We start from the raw sequence: 13,915 nt of genomic DNA, 5'->3' as shown, positions 1-13,915 counted from the left end.
TTAAACACCTGTAAGCACATTCTGGATGAAACTAGTAGGCAGGAGGCACAGCAGCTCTCAAGACAGAGCAGCCTGAGCTTTATCACTGCTGCAAGCAAAGCACAAACTCTCCAGAGACCTGTATGTCCCTAGTCTGGTTGCTAATGCTACAAAAGCACATACAGAAGCCCATCACATACATCTCATTATTCTTACCCAGGCTAATTAGGAGAGCACTAACACAAGGACTCTGATTCCTCCCACTGCTGCTTTGCTGTGGAGGCACACTGTCCTTTTCCTGGCAGCTGGAGCACCAGATCAGATGCAGTGGAAATTACTGCTGTACTTCACTGCAGCAGGGAGTGCTGTCATCTGAGAGACCATGTGGCGCTGCAGTCCTGACAGGGGGGACATTTTTGCCCATGTTGTGGCTCTGTGCCATCCTTAGCTCCTCATCCCCAGGTAGGTGCCTGGAGGCTCCCAGTGGTGGCAGGGAGAGGCTGGTGCTCTGTAAATGTCTGCAGGCTGGCACCACACCAGGGAGTGGGAGTGGGATGGCAAGTGAACCGTACTGCCTGAGGTTTCAGCGGTGGAGCTGGCAAGCACCACCCCAAACAAACTGAGTTGGGGTCCCATTTTGTGGCTGTCTGGCATTACAAGCCTTATCTACACTTGGACAAGTGATTCCACTGGCTAATCTAACTCCAGCAATCAGCAGAACCGTAGGCATTGCCAAGGCTGAACTAAGTGTGGTTTCCATGAGAATCCAGGCAGAAGTACAGCAAAAATAGCAGCTCCTCAGTCTGCCTCTGGCTTTTGCAAGTGCCACTACATTACTACATTACTGCTGGCCTTCAAGCTGAGGTTTCAGCTTAAGCTTGCCCAAGCTTATAGCAAATTCCTGCTGCATCATAAGCAAGCTCCTTTTAAGTTCATCGTCAGGATGTGTCACTTCTACACAATGTGCTGCCTTCTCCCCCTCCTCTTCTAAAGCTGAGCAGATAAAGGAGAATTTGCTGCTTCCAAATACCCCCCTGCCCACCCTCTAGCAGGCCCAGTGTGTGTCCTGGATGACATTAACACCACTGGGTCAGAAATGGAGACTTTGAGCAAACCCAGCAGCTGCTCCCCAGCGCAGAGAGTGACCTTGGTCTGGTTTAAGAAGGCGTGGGTGGCAATGTCAGACTTTGAGAGCAGGCTGTGCCCTCTGATCCCTCCCTCATCCTGCCCTTCCCCAGCTGCCAAAGCCCTGGGAGGGGGTGTTTGGGTGCACCCCCTGTGCAGCCATAGCTCTCTGCATGAGGCACAGGTAAAGGGGTGCTTTGGTACCCAAATATTTTTCTGGTTTAGCCTGTGAAAGATACGGATGAACAGAAGAAAATCCTAAATAAAATCTCAGTGCAAAGTTTGAACTAAAGGTGACGTTCATCACTTAATATATTTTTTATGTAATTGTTCAGGTGTTAGGAGATTATTTTTCCCCCAGAGAAAATATTGATTATAAATCATCTTTTGTTCTTATTTAACTTTTCTTAGTGCAACTACAGTTAAAAGAAGCATAAATAAACCTGCCTCAGAGTGCTGAAATATGAAAACTGTATCAGTTTTTGAATTTTCCATAATAAAAACCTAAATCTTTTTAAAAAATATCAGTTATTTAGACAAAGTAATTTTCACTGCAAGTAGAAAAAAATTCCTACTATTTGTATGAAAAAATTAAAAATGTGCTTAGAAAAAAATCATGTCCCTTCCTTTTCAATGTACAGCTTGCTTTTATCAAGGCTGATAAAATTACTAGAAATTATGCTTTCTTCTTATAAGCATTTACAGAATTGGTAAGAAGCCTCTCACCACGAATTTATTTCTGACCCCAAAGGTCTGTGCTCTGAAGCTGTGAATAGATTGGTAGAACTAATAAGAGGGAGCTAGAATTCACATTTTAAATTGCAGCTACAATTCAAACATGTCATTTTAAATTGAGGCCAGTTAAAAGCTTGAGAGAAAAACATGTAAGATCACAGCATATAACAACAACCTACAAGAATATATATATGTTAATCATAAGAGCAAGCAACTTCAGTTTCACAGTTTAAACATAGAAATTTTAATACTGACCAACAGGCGTGTCCTCCGAAAGGCTGAGAAGTGCCATGTTCCCATTTGTGCTTCTGGCTCCATTATCAAAGAAATAGGGGGCATAATTTGCCTGAACTGTAATTAAAACAAAACAGAAGCCAAAGAAAAGCATTTTGTAGGTGACAGTTATTTGGCTGGCTCTGTTACCTGACTCTCAGTAAACAGGAGCTGTTTTGGGAATACCAGGAGTGCATAATACACCCAGTTGCTGCAATGGACTTTCAGAACTGTATCTGTATAGATACTTTTAATAAAATTACTTCTATATGCCACTGTGCCAGAATTTGCACAGCAGGAAATAGAGAGTATATTAAAAAACCCTCCAAACCAACAGAAACAAAACAAATAGCAGGATCTCCCTGAAAAATCTCAACCAGTTCCAGACAGTTTCAATGAAAAATTAACTTCTTCAGCTTGCAATGATGGAACATCTCTCCTCTACTCTACACATACAAGCCTGAAACTTTCTCCATTGCCTTGGTACCTTACCCAGTATTCTTACTGGGTCTCTAAGCACATCCTGCCCTAAAATTATGCCTACTACATGAGCAATTAGCCATAATTAAATACTTACTTGCTGCCAGACAACAGCAAAGTTAAAAAAGAACAAAACAAAAAACAACAAATTAGTTGTCATTCTACTGACTGACTGTTAGAGATTAAAAATAGCCCATTTGAAACAAAACTGCAAGTATATAAACACAGAGAGTAACATTTGCACAAGGACCAGTAGTCAAGGAAAATATTTCAGAACAACATGATCACATCAGTAAGGATAACTACAGGATTTAAGGTTATGCTTGTATTCTCCTATATTTTTACTTAGCAAAGTGATTATTGTACTCACCCAGGCAAACATGCACCAAACTGAGAAATAAGGAGGGGGTGAAATGCCTTACATGCTTCATCCCACTGAAGAAAGAGCCAACTTCTTCTGTATTATAAGGGTTTTGGTTTTTTGGTTTTATTTTTTTATTTTTTTTTAATCTCTCTGAAAAGTCCAGGAAAGTGTTCTTCAGACTGAGGTAGCAGAGAAATGTGGAAGAGGCAGTAACAGATGCTAAGATGTTAAGCGGATGACACGTCTTAATTTCTGAGGAATTTAAAGAAGCTCCTTCCTACCACCTAATTAGACCAATTGCTTTGCAGGGAGCTGTGGGACTCATTTCTGAGACAAGATTTGGAGGACTCAGTGTAACGCTTATGTTTTTCTGTTGGTGCTGTATTTGTGCTGTCCAAGTCAGGGAGAAGGTAAAGTAGAAATTTGTTTTCTTTCTGAGCTCTGTATTTTATTCTCTAAGCCAGTTGTCTGTTTTTAAGAGCTAAAAGAAGTTTATTTTAATTTTAGCTCTGGTAATCTTGAGAAATTACAAAAGAAGAAAATCTAATATTAGCAAAAACAGTAGAAATGATTGTTACCATTTTAAAGAAAGCACTTATGATAACAAAAGAATACACAACATTGCATATTAAAAGTGCAGAAGTCAAAATGTTCTTTTTGAGTTGGCCTGATAATTTAACTCTTAAACTGCATGAATTGCTGAAAGCATCTTTTACTTTCAGAAGGAAATTTCCAACATACTAAGAAGTGTGTTTAACCATCAACACGTCAAAAAAGTTAACAGCGTGCCTTTTAAAAATTGCTTGTTTTGACATATAGAAGGTGTTTTCACTAACTAAAATATATATTCCAATATCCTGTATGGTTAAAAATCAGCCACACTGAGGATGTTCACAGATAAACCTGCTTGAAAGGAGCTCCATCAGTGACAGCAGGTGACTCAATGACCCTCGTGGTCCCTTCCAGCTCAGACGATTCTGTGACTGCGATTCTGCAGCACCTGGCTGCCAAGCACCGAGATGTTTACATTGGGGCTGAGCTGTTTAAACCTGACCTGCAGCAAAGCACTTGCCCTTTAAGGATGTGTGAATGGAGTTTTCTGGGTTATTTAATTGTCAGAGTGAAAGAAATGTCTAAGAAATGAATCAGTCAAAGAGTTCCCCATCACGGTGCTTTAAAGAGTGGCAGGATCTGCAGGTGCTGCCTGGCAGTGACCCTTGCTGCAGTGGCACAAGGTGAGGGGGGCACATGCAGTGGAAACACTGAAAGCAGGTGCAGAGCTTCACACAGAGCAATAATGAAGGTCTTTGGCTCCCTCAGTCAGCCACATGTTTCATCACTGTTTGCTAGAGTTTCAGAAGGGAGCAGGTCATTGTTGCCTAGACACAACCCCACGGACAGAGTCTCCCCTCCCAGCCCTGGCCTGCGGGGAGCAGAGCTGAGGATGGGCAGCTCCCCAGGAAGAGCTTCCATCACTCTTGGAGGAGAGGGACAGGCTGGGCAGCTCCAATATATTTTTCCTGCAGAAGGAGCTGGCAGTTAGATCCCACACACATTCATAGTGTACCTTACCCTGACCTTTGCAGGGGGAACAAATGCTGGAGGGGGCCTTTGCCGCAGACACCGTGCTGCTCCCATGCTGTGGACAGGGCTTGTGGGCGCTGCAGATCCCCTGGGATCTACAGTGCTGCTGGCAGGACATCTCTGCCTGCAGAACAAATCAACTGTAAGGCTCTCAGAAAGAGAAAGGCAAAACTCTTGGGCCATTATTAACAAAACTCGCTACCCATAATGGAATTTGTCAGAGAATGGTACAGAGAGCAAAAGACTAAAGAGGGCTGCAGATGGATCAGACAAATTAATGAACACTGGGCTCACTATGACTAACAAATGTGATGACACAGATGCAAACCCTGCTTCAGAACAGCACTACATTATCACCTGCCAGAAGCTCAGAAGTTAAACCAGGAGAAGGTCCTTTGACATCTTGATCTCTTCCTGACCATCTCCTATGGGATCAGACCTTTGTTCTGACTCTGCATGATTATATTTGTAAAGCACTATTTACAAAAGCTCCATGTTGAACGATCTGTGACTGCAGCAGGGGCCTGTAAAGCTCAAGGAAACCAGCAGCAGGCAACTATGAAAAACAAACGTATTTTTAGTACATTTAAATTCATCGTATGGGGATCCAAAGCTGAAAACTATGTGGCAGCAGATACACATATAGAAGATGGATACAAATTTAGACCCTGTTACAGATTTAATCATCCCACCTCTGTCAAAAATAGTATTAAACTACTGATAAAATCACAAAAATAGACCTGCATGGTACTCCAAAAAACTCCATAAATAGCACCTAAATGTCTTCTCATCTGCCTCCTCAACCCAGAACTAACAACACGCTTTTTTCCTACAGAGTATTTTCCTAGAACAAGTGATGGAGAGCTCTTGTCAAAGTTAATAGCTGTCTGTTCCCCTGGTTGCATTCCCTGGGGATCTGAATCTCTAGGGCCTGCATCTCCAAGGAAGCAAAATGCTTCCCTCCTGAATCTCAATGAGTTCGAGCTCTTAATCCCCTTACAGTTTGAAAATCTAGCTAATATGTGTCTATGCACAGTCAGATCCATACCTAACATAGCAACATTTGACAGAGTAGCTTTCTCTGTCAGGAAATATACTTTGATTAAAACCAATACAGCTCATGGATCCAGGCTTATTTTGCTGAATTTTCTCCTTTGGAAGAAAAGGGGCAGGAGGGGGTTTCAGGAAAGCAGTACTTTCTGTTCCAAAATTTTTGGGAATGGAAGGATCCCTCTCTCTATGTTGAAGAAACTTTCTATTTCATACATTTTTAGCATATTGAGTAGCAAGAAACATAAAAGAAGAATGAAATATACCCATCTGATCTCGAATATACCCACCTGATCTGGACCAGCTGGTTGCCCAGGGTTTTGTTTACTATTCAGTATGAAAAACATCCAGAAAAGATTCAATATCTTCAGAACAACAGTTCAGGTCACTCACTAGCAATATCTACAGGAACTTGTTAGACAACCTCAGTTCTTATACACCAGAAGTTTAAATGTTGAATGACGCTACAATAATGCAATGAATATTTTTCAGACTTCCCCACCTCTGACCACAGCTGGGGCATATTGGGGCCAGTGCAGCATGGTTGTAAAGCTGCTGGATTGTGCATTGAGAAGCATCCTGGGATGCCCTGAGCCATGGAGGCTTTTCTTCCCCCAAGACAAAGCTACTTCCCAACATGAAACTAGATCATTGCTGGGCACAGAGAACAGACACAAAACCAGCCACACACAAGGCCAGCTCCTGCCCTGTTATCCCTCATCTCTTTGAGAATCTTGAAAAATCCTGGGCCCCACCATGTTCATTTTTTTAGCCCTAAACTTTAAGCCTAAGACTAGTCCTCCTTAATCAAATATGGATGACAAGAAAGGGGCTTTTCACCACTGCTGAGAGCTGGGCCTTTTCTGTTTACACAATCCTGTATGGGGGAATTGTGGGTCCCACAAAGACAGATGCTCTTGAGCCCAGCCCCAAAGCACAGCCTAAAATGATGGCCAGACTAGAACTGGCAGGAGATGCCTGTTGCCGCTGAAGATGAATAGGTCACACGGACACAGCTCGAGGTGTGGTAAAAGGAAGAGAAAATTTATTTTTCCTCCCAGGATTTATAGGTTTCTGACCACGGCCAGGGATTGGATGGTCAGGATAACACTTTCTCACTGCACTGGCCATGAGAGATGCCCAGCACAAGACATGTAACAGAAAGAATGTACACATATCTATGTTTATAGTTACTGTCCTGGGAAAGTAGTTAGAAAACTATGTCAGCAAGCTCAGAAGCTGAGTTTTCAGGGGGACAGATGCCCACATGAAATGGCACCTAAACTTCCCCAGGAGCACAGCAGTGCCACCAGGAGCTGGGGGTGGGGGCACTGGCAGGGCTGTTCACAGCTGAGGTTGGGAGGGAGGGAGTGCCCTGCTGTGCCACTGGAATGCCAGCTGGCACCTGCTGCCACCCGTGCTGGCAGGCTGAGCAGAGGGCACGGAGAGAAATTGCCCTCTCCACATGGTGGGTGGCCCTTCAACCTCAGGGTGCTCACATTAGAGCTGCCCACCTGGGGAATGCCTGCTTGGCACATAAATGGGAGGTCTGCATGAGCTGCATCTCGATCAGGTTTTGGATGCTTACATGCATTTGCAGTTTAAAAATCATGAGAAAAATATAATGAAATAAATAGCAGATATTATTTTTCCACTGTCCTGCTTTGCTTTTTAATAACTTCATACTGTCTTCAGATTTAGTTTCCATTTTCTTCTTTTCTAGGCTCTGGAAAAGTATTGATAAATAATAAAGTTCACACTCATGTAACAACAGTTCAAGCTACTTTTTTTTATATGCTTGTTCTTGAATTTGGGCTGTATATGACATTAGGTATTACCCTGGAGGGGAGTATTCAGCATTTTTTGTGTGCACATTTGTGTGTGTAAAAAAATTCAACATAAAAAGTATTGCACACTTTACATAAACCTCAGCACGTGCAGAAAGACACCAAATCACACTGTGGCCTTCTCTTTGTAAATCACATGTTAAAAGGGGCTGTGGGACTTACCATTGATACCTGGAGGCATTAGGAACAGCAGAGTTCACTCAGAATTCCTAATGCAATTCTGCAAAGGAGACAAGTGGAGCCTCAGTCAAATTTTCTCAAAACCCTCCCTATTCTTACATCTTTGAAAGTGATTGGGAGCTTGAAAACAAAGGAAGGGGCCTGACATAAACCATCACACCCTAACAACCCTGGCCCCAGCTGGGCTGTCCCTTGCACACCGAAGGGTCAGTTCTGTAGCAAGTCCCACAGCATGGTGTGAGCAAGAATTGTCTCAGCTGATCTCCAAACACCTTAAGAGCAGCAGGACATGCTGAGGTAAGGTAAATGAAATGATCACACTTATTGCCTGGGTGTTTGCTGCCTGGCTGGTACCAGGGAGGGGTCAGAGCACTCTTGTTTCACCAGAGCTGAGACAGTTAAATCCACAGCTCCAACCACAAACCAAACCAGACACCCTTGCCTGCCCAAACTACATCATTCCCCTTCCGTAAAATCTCCCTGTAAAGGACTGACAGATGACTTGTACTGGGACATATGATCACTCCACCAATTTCCATTAATACAGAATACAGATGATGCAGGAAATCCAGAAAGCAGCTGTTGATGACATTTCAGATGGCTGGGTTTGGTGGTGAAGGATTTTACATGACCCAAATTTTACATTTTCCTAGCACAGCACCATACCTTCTGTCTGATTGCTGGGAGAAACTATAGGAACTGGGGAATCTGCAAGAACCTGGGCCAGTTTGTTGGCAGGAGAGAGAAGACTGAAGTCCCTCAGAAACCTTCAATGCTCATCTCTATATTTTGAATTACCAGCTATGGGAATAAACCAGACTTGCAATAGGTCAAACATTGCTCAGTAGGAACTACAGAAGAGAATCAGTCCTACTTTTTGGTGGTTAAATCTAATTAGAGACGTGTGCTTGGGTCCTTGGCCATTATCACCAAGCTCTGATCCTCCCAGCTGCCAGAACAAATATGACACCTCCTAAATGAGAGTTTATGCATCTCTACACAGCCTACTCCCATCACTTAGGATATGCAAATTTTTTAAAATGACATGGAATTTTTGGTAGTCATGACAGATTAAAATGCAAACAAATGAACACCTCTTTCTTCCTCTCACCGTTACGCTCTTGCTATTAATTGAATGAATTTAACATACTAAAAGGAAAATGAGCTCATTGGTACCTTTCTCACACATGGGGGTCTAAGTTCAGTTTTTATATCTAGCACAGACAGTCTATATATAATCACCCTAAGATTATTAAATTCACATAAAAGTAATCAAAAGATAGTGATCATTAGTGATCTTGGTTGAATTTATAAACCTCTCTCAGTAATTCCAGGCTGAAAGTGACACTGTACTGTTTGGTTTAAGGCATTTAAAGAACAACATGAGTTGTAACTCAGCTGTCTACACACCTTTTCCATATTGCAGCTCCACTAAACCTCAGCAGTGTGCAGGAGAATGCTGAAACCTGGGTAGTATCATGGAATGGTTTGTGTTGGAAGGGATCTTTAAAACTCATCTAGTCCAAGCCCCTGCAATGAGCAAGGACATCTTCAACTAGATCAGGTTGCTCCTGAATATTTCCAGGGACAGGGCATCCACAGCTTCTCAGGGCAGCCAGTGCTGGTATTTCAGCACCCTCAGCAGAAAAAATTCAGTCTGATAAAACACACAGCATAAAAAAGACTTTGTAAATCAACTGATTCAGGAAGGAAGTTATGCCCACAGAGCAGAAGAAGGGAAACATTCCCCATTCATGGAAAGGAAAACCAAGATTTGCGGAGGTGACTACAAGCATTATATCAACCTGAGCCCCTTTGGACTCCCCCTATTTTGGATAACAAGAACAGAAACTCAGCTATGATGTTCTTATCTCCAAAGGAATTAAGAAATTATAATTTCAGAAAAACAGAGGAAAAGCAGACACCAAATATCTACCAGATTTAGCATTTCTACAGTGGCTTTAAAACAGTCAACAAAATGCTTTCCCAACAAAATGTGGTGGGCATTTTTTCCACGTAGGTAAAGAGATGATGCTTTCATCCCATAAGAAAAAAAATAAATGCTAGTCTACTCACTAAAAATCTCAGAACATTTGCCTGCATGATTTATCATGAGTTATTGTCATTCACTGTGGGTGGCAGCAGAGGTTTGGGGAGTTCCTGGGAAAAAGAAGCAACTTCATCTCAGATACAGCTTCTCCTGGTTTTAATCTGCCAAAAAATGTTTTATAGCATTTGCAAAAAAGGTGCTGCAGGTAACTGAGGAAAGGGGAACATTTTCTGCAGCTGCTAAGTAATTAAAGTTCCTCCTATCCATTTTTGTAGCTTAGAGGCTTTTAAAGACCACTGCAAAATCTATTTACAATTCAGTAACTTTTCTTCTTTGGAGATACGAATCACTCTCCTCGTTTTCTTTTGACAGGGATACAAAATGAACAAATAGTCCCTAGAATATCCAGGTATATTTAGATAGCCTACATTCACTCCAGCAGCATGATTTGTGATGGATGTGGTGTTGTGGAGCATGACACAGATCTGTGTGAAGGATGCCATTTAGCAGCAGACAGGCAGTCCAAGTTATTTATGAAGGAACTAGTATTGTTCATTGTTTTGCCTGTAAAAATTATACATATAACTCAGAGTTGGGGTGTGAATAATGAATAAATCAAGATTTTATAGTTTACTCAGTGTGGCTGAGAAAAATAGGAAGACTTGTTTAGGCAGAGCAAAGAAACACTTGTGTTCTCCCCATAAATCTCCGGCGGGTGTGCATGCCATGGACATCCTTGTGTGGATGTCCTGCTTACAAGACTGTAACATGACATCTTGAACCAGGGGGTGGATGAAAATGAAACATGCTCCTTTCATGGCCATGTCTGACCAAATTCAGCTGCTCAGTACAGGAATGGCATGAATGCAAAGACTACAGGTGAACCAAGGCCCTCGCTAGAGATCAGCTCTGCACCACACCTGCACTTTGGCCACAGGGGCTGATGCAGCCCCTGGATTTTACTCAGGTAAAATACCCTGACATTGTTAGGGTATGGAGATCCAACTGGCCAGGGCATACCCCAGCCTTTCTCTTGGATTGCCGTGTCCAGAGGAAACCTGAGTATCCAGGCAGCCTTGTTCCAAAGCAGTGCTTGTCCTTAGCCTAGAAAACAAGGTATGGGTCAACAGATTTTCTATTACAAGAATATTAAATACTCAGCTTTCAAGTAATTTATCTCCAAAACACATGGGACTATTGATCTGTTCCCACTTACATTTTCCATCAACTATCTACTCTTTGCCTGGAGGGATTTCTACAATCAGTGTGTGTACGATGGTCTCAAATCAAGTAGCTCAACCTGGTGAGAGCCCAAAAATTGTCTCTTCATTCCTACAGCTCTACCTATGAGCACTGTGCTCTCACCATCTCCTCCCACACTTTCTAGGACTTTGTCTCAAAATGTTGTACTTACTTGGCTTTTTTTTTTTTAACAATCTATCAATAAGATAAATAAAGGGAACTACATAGCAAGAATCACAACAATAGATGTTAACTTGAGGAATGAATAAAATATCTGAGAAAACAATTTCGTGACTGCTAACTAAGATCACACTGTCCAAAGTTATTGCAGTGAATGCTGAAATACAAATTAAATGACAGAAAAAATCCTTTCTTATACTGTGACTTTAAGATGATTGTATAGGGCCTTGAAACAGAGATGTTCAAATCCTGTAAGGGTCCTTGGTACAAAATTAATGTCTGAAAACAAAAAAGGCAATGCAGCACTACTTTACAGCATATTTTTTTTGATAATATACGCTCCAGTCAGTCTCATGGACAGAAATTCATGGACACAAATTAATACAGTTCAGCACTTGAGGAAATTCAAACAGCAGAATTTCTTTGAGATCCCACACAGACAAAGATGGAGGACCATCATGCCAAGAGGCAAAATATTAATTTTCTACTCAGTGAGAACTGACAAGGAGAAAGAGTTGACATGTTTAGGAACAAAAGAAAGCATGGAAAGAGTGTTGAGGAAGGAAATATAAAGTTCTGTTCAAAAGAGAGGAAAAAGTGCAAAGCACATTTTATAATAAAATTATGAAGAGCGAGTTGACTTTACTGCTCAGACTCAAGGATCTGTTTTAAAAAGTGCTGAGTCTTGACTTAAATGGAAGTTTAAGAGGAGTTCCTTTCAAAGACTATCAAAGGTGAAGCTTACAAGGTTAAAGTCAAGACATACACAGTGCTTTCTCTCTTTTCATCAGCCACACTCCTGAAGATGTGTACAGAATAAAGCAGCAGTATTGGGGTATATTTAACTAAGTAGAAGGAAAATGCTGAATTGTTTAACCTTGGTACATTCAAATAATGTCAAGATAAGAACTCAATGACGGTTGCCATCATTTATTGTTTTCCAAGTAATGGAAGTTAACAACTGGAAAGCCACTGAGTCAAAAAGAACACTTTAAAGAAGGACTTGAACACTTTAAAGAAGGACTTGAAGACACTGCTGCATTATCTCAGCTCATACAGAATCTTGTTTTGAATCACCTTACTGTTTCTCTGATTGCATTCATAAACAGATGGACTTCTTCACACTTTTTTTCTTTTTTTTTTTCTTTTTTTTTCTCTAATGAAAACATCTTCCTATACAGGCATATTGATCCCTTGGGGAGAAATCTGTGATGCAAATAGGTTTTTGCATTGCTTGGTGAACAGGCCACACAAGTAGCACTGACTGGGACACAGGGTTCTGGGACAAAGCAAACAGGAAGTTTTGTGTGGAGGACCCACCTAGCAAATATAGTGCACTTCAGTTTTGGGAGACAATTTGAAGCACATGCTACAGAGATTTGATTTTCAGAGACCAGGCAAGCACCAAAGCTTGCCTGGTGGAATATGTCTTTTTGCCCCCTGAAGTTGGCATCAGTGCTGAAGGCCAAACAACATGACAAAACCCAGCAGAAAAGCCTTTTCTTCACAGCCCTAAGCAGCACCTTGATTGCCAGGTGCTTGAGAGAAACCCTGCTGCTGTTTGGCTTTTGCACTCAGAGTTCCTTTAGCCAGGATGCATCCACTGCTGTGACTGCACCACACATCACAAATGGAGTGCACAGCAATGGAGTTCAGTGATTGTACAGGTGCCTGGTGGGCAGTCAGCAAACAGGAATTTTTTTGTGGTGGAACCTTTGAATGCTTGGGCCCCAATGCCTCCTAGACCGATGTGGGAGCTGGTCAGGCAGGGACTGACAGTGAGTTGGCTGTGGCTGACCATGCAGAAGGCATCAACTTCAGGTCTTGAGAAGTGGGGTGCTCTGAAGGAGAACATCTAGACATGTTATGGTGAGAAGCACGGGATTATGGGTTTAGTTATGGTAATATGGGTTACATCATTGCATCTAGATAAGGTTATGTGTTAATGATTAGTTAGTTGCTTTTCTGTACATGGCTACATTGTTGCTCATAGGTTCTTTGTTCTGTTCCCTTTAACATTGGTCTTCTGTTGGTCACCCAGCACAGAGTTTTACCCCCTGGGGCTACTGTGTATGGCTTCTGTTTTTGCTGGCTCCTCTACTGAATTGCTTTTTGGGCAACCACAGTTGTACCCGCTCCTTTTACTTCACTGGTAGCTGCGGTGGACCCTTGGTGATGGTGGTTTTGGTCAAGCTGGTGACCTAGCTTTATTGCCAGACTGCGATAAAGCTGCCAGCCCTGAGTCAGGGTGAGCACCAGCAGGTGTAAATCATCAGCCCAGAGTGCCTGAGCTGTATGAGTGGCTGGGAGCAGTTGGCTCTTAAAGGAAAGTCCCAGATGCAGCCTGAGTGTCTGTCAGGAACTGGGCCTGGTGCAAGAGCTTCTTGGGAGAACTGAGGCTGTTGTGGCTGTGAGGATGCAGAAGCCAGACCAGTCACGTTCATTTGAGGATTGCTCACAGGCACACAGTGACCTGATTTCTCTGATAACGTGTTCAGAGCCTGACCAGATGGCATTGTGAGTGTAAGGTGCTTATCCTATAGGAAATCTGTCCTTAGCTCCCTTGTGGAGCATCAGCCTGAAGATGTGGAATTAAATCCCTCACACTTAAGATACTCACAGTCAGTATATCTGAAACACACAAACAGATGTTGGCACAAAGGTTGAATGACAACGTGAACAAATCCACATCCAGACACTGAACTTTTCTAGCAGAGATCCCACCACTGAGACACTAAAACCAGAAGTAATTCCTGGGAATTCCTTCTGTGCTGATAGCCTTGCTCTAAGATCAGAAGATAAATCACGATGGAACAGTTATGTGTT

General features: G+C 42.3%; 1 protein-coding gene and 1 long non-coding RNA gene across 16 annotated transcripts in view; one reads left to right on the top strand and one right to left on the bottom strand.

The window, feature by feature from the left end:
- The window catches only part of CDHR1 (cadherin related family member 1), a 73,064-nt gene that overhangs the window by 42,065 nt on the left and 17,084 nt on the right, over positions 1 to 13,915 (bottom strand). For 3 of the 15 annotated variants that reach the window (XM_086899847.1, XM_086899855.1, XM_086899844.1), the window contains 3 exons: positions 9,028 to 9,274; positions 7,600 to 7,657; positions 2,095 to 2,190 (listed from right to left, as the gene is read on the bottom strand). Coding sequence is in view for 6 of the 15 variants with exons in the window: in XM_086899844.1 (XP_086755970.1) it covers positions 2,095 to 2,190; positions 7,600 to 7,618 (115 nt within the window). In the remaining 9 variants the exon portion in view is untranslated. Of the gene's footprint in view, positions 1 to 2,094; positions 2,191 to 2,962; positions 3,188 to 4,528; positions 4,827 to 7,599; positions 7,658 to 9,027; positions 9,275 to 9,693; positions 12,136 to 13,915 lie in introns of those variants that run through there. The other 12 variants (XM_086899860.1, XM_086899851.1, XM_086899864.1 and 9 more) reach the window with 9 other exon arrangements.
- On the top strand, positions 7,724 to 12,195 carry LOC147651941 (uncharacterized). The gene is made up of 2 exons (XR_015289841.1): positions 7,724 to 7,914; positions 8,271 to 12,195. It is a non-coding gene; the product is annotated as an uncharacterized LOC147651941 (long non-coding RNA).

The sequence above is a fragment of the Cyanistes caeruleus genome, chromosome 8 (assembly GCF_971803275.1).
Source record: "Cyanistes caeruleus chromosome 8, bCyaCae1.hap1.1, whole genome shotgun sequence".
NCBI lineage: Eukaryota > Metazoa > Chordata > Aves > Passeriformes > Paridae > Cyanistes > Cyanistes caeruleus.
Note: the sequence above shows the minus strand (reverse complement) of the source record. Positions and strands in the feature narration are given on the sequence as shown.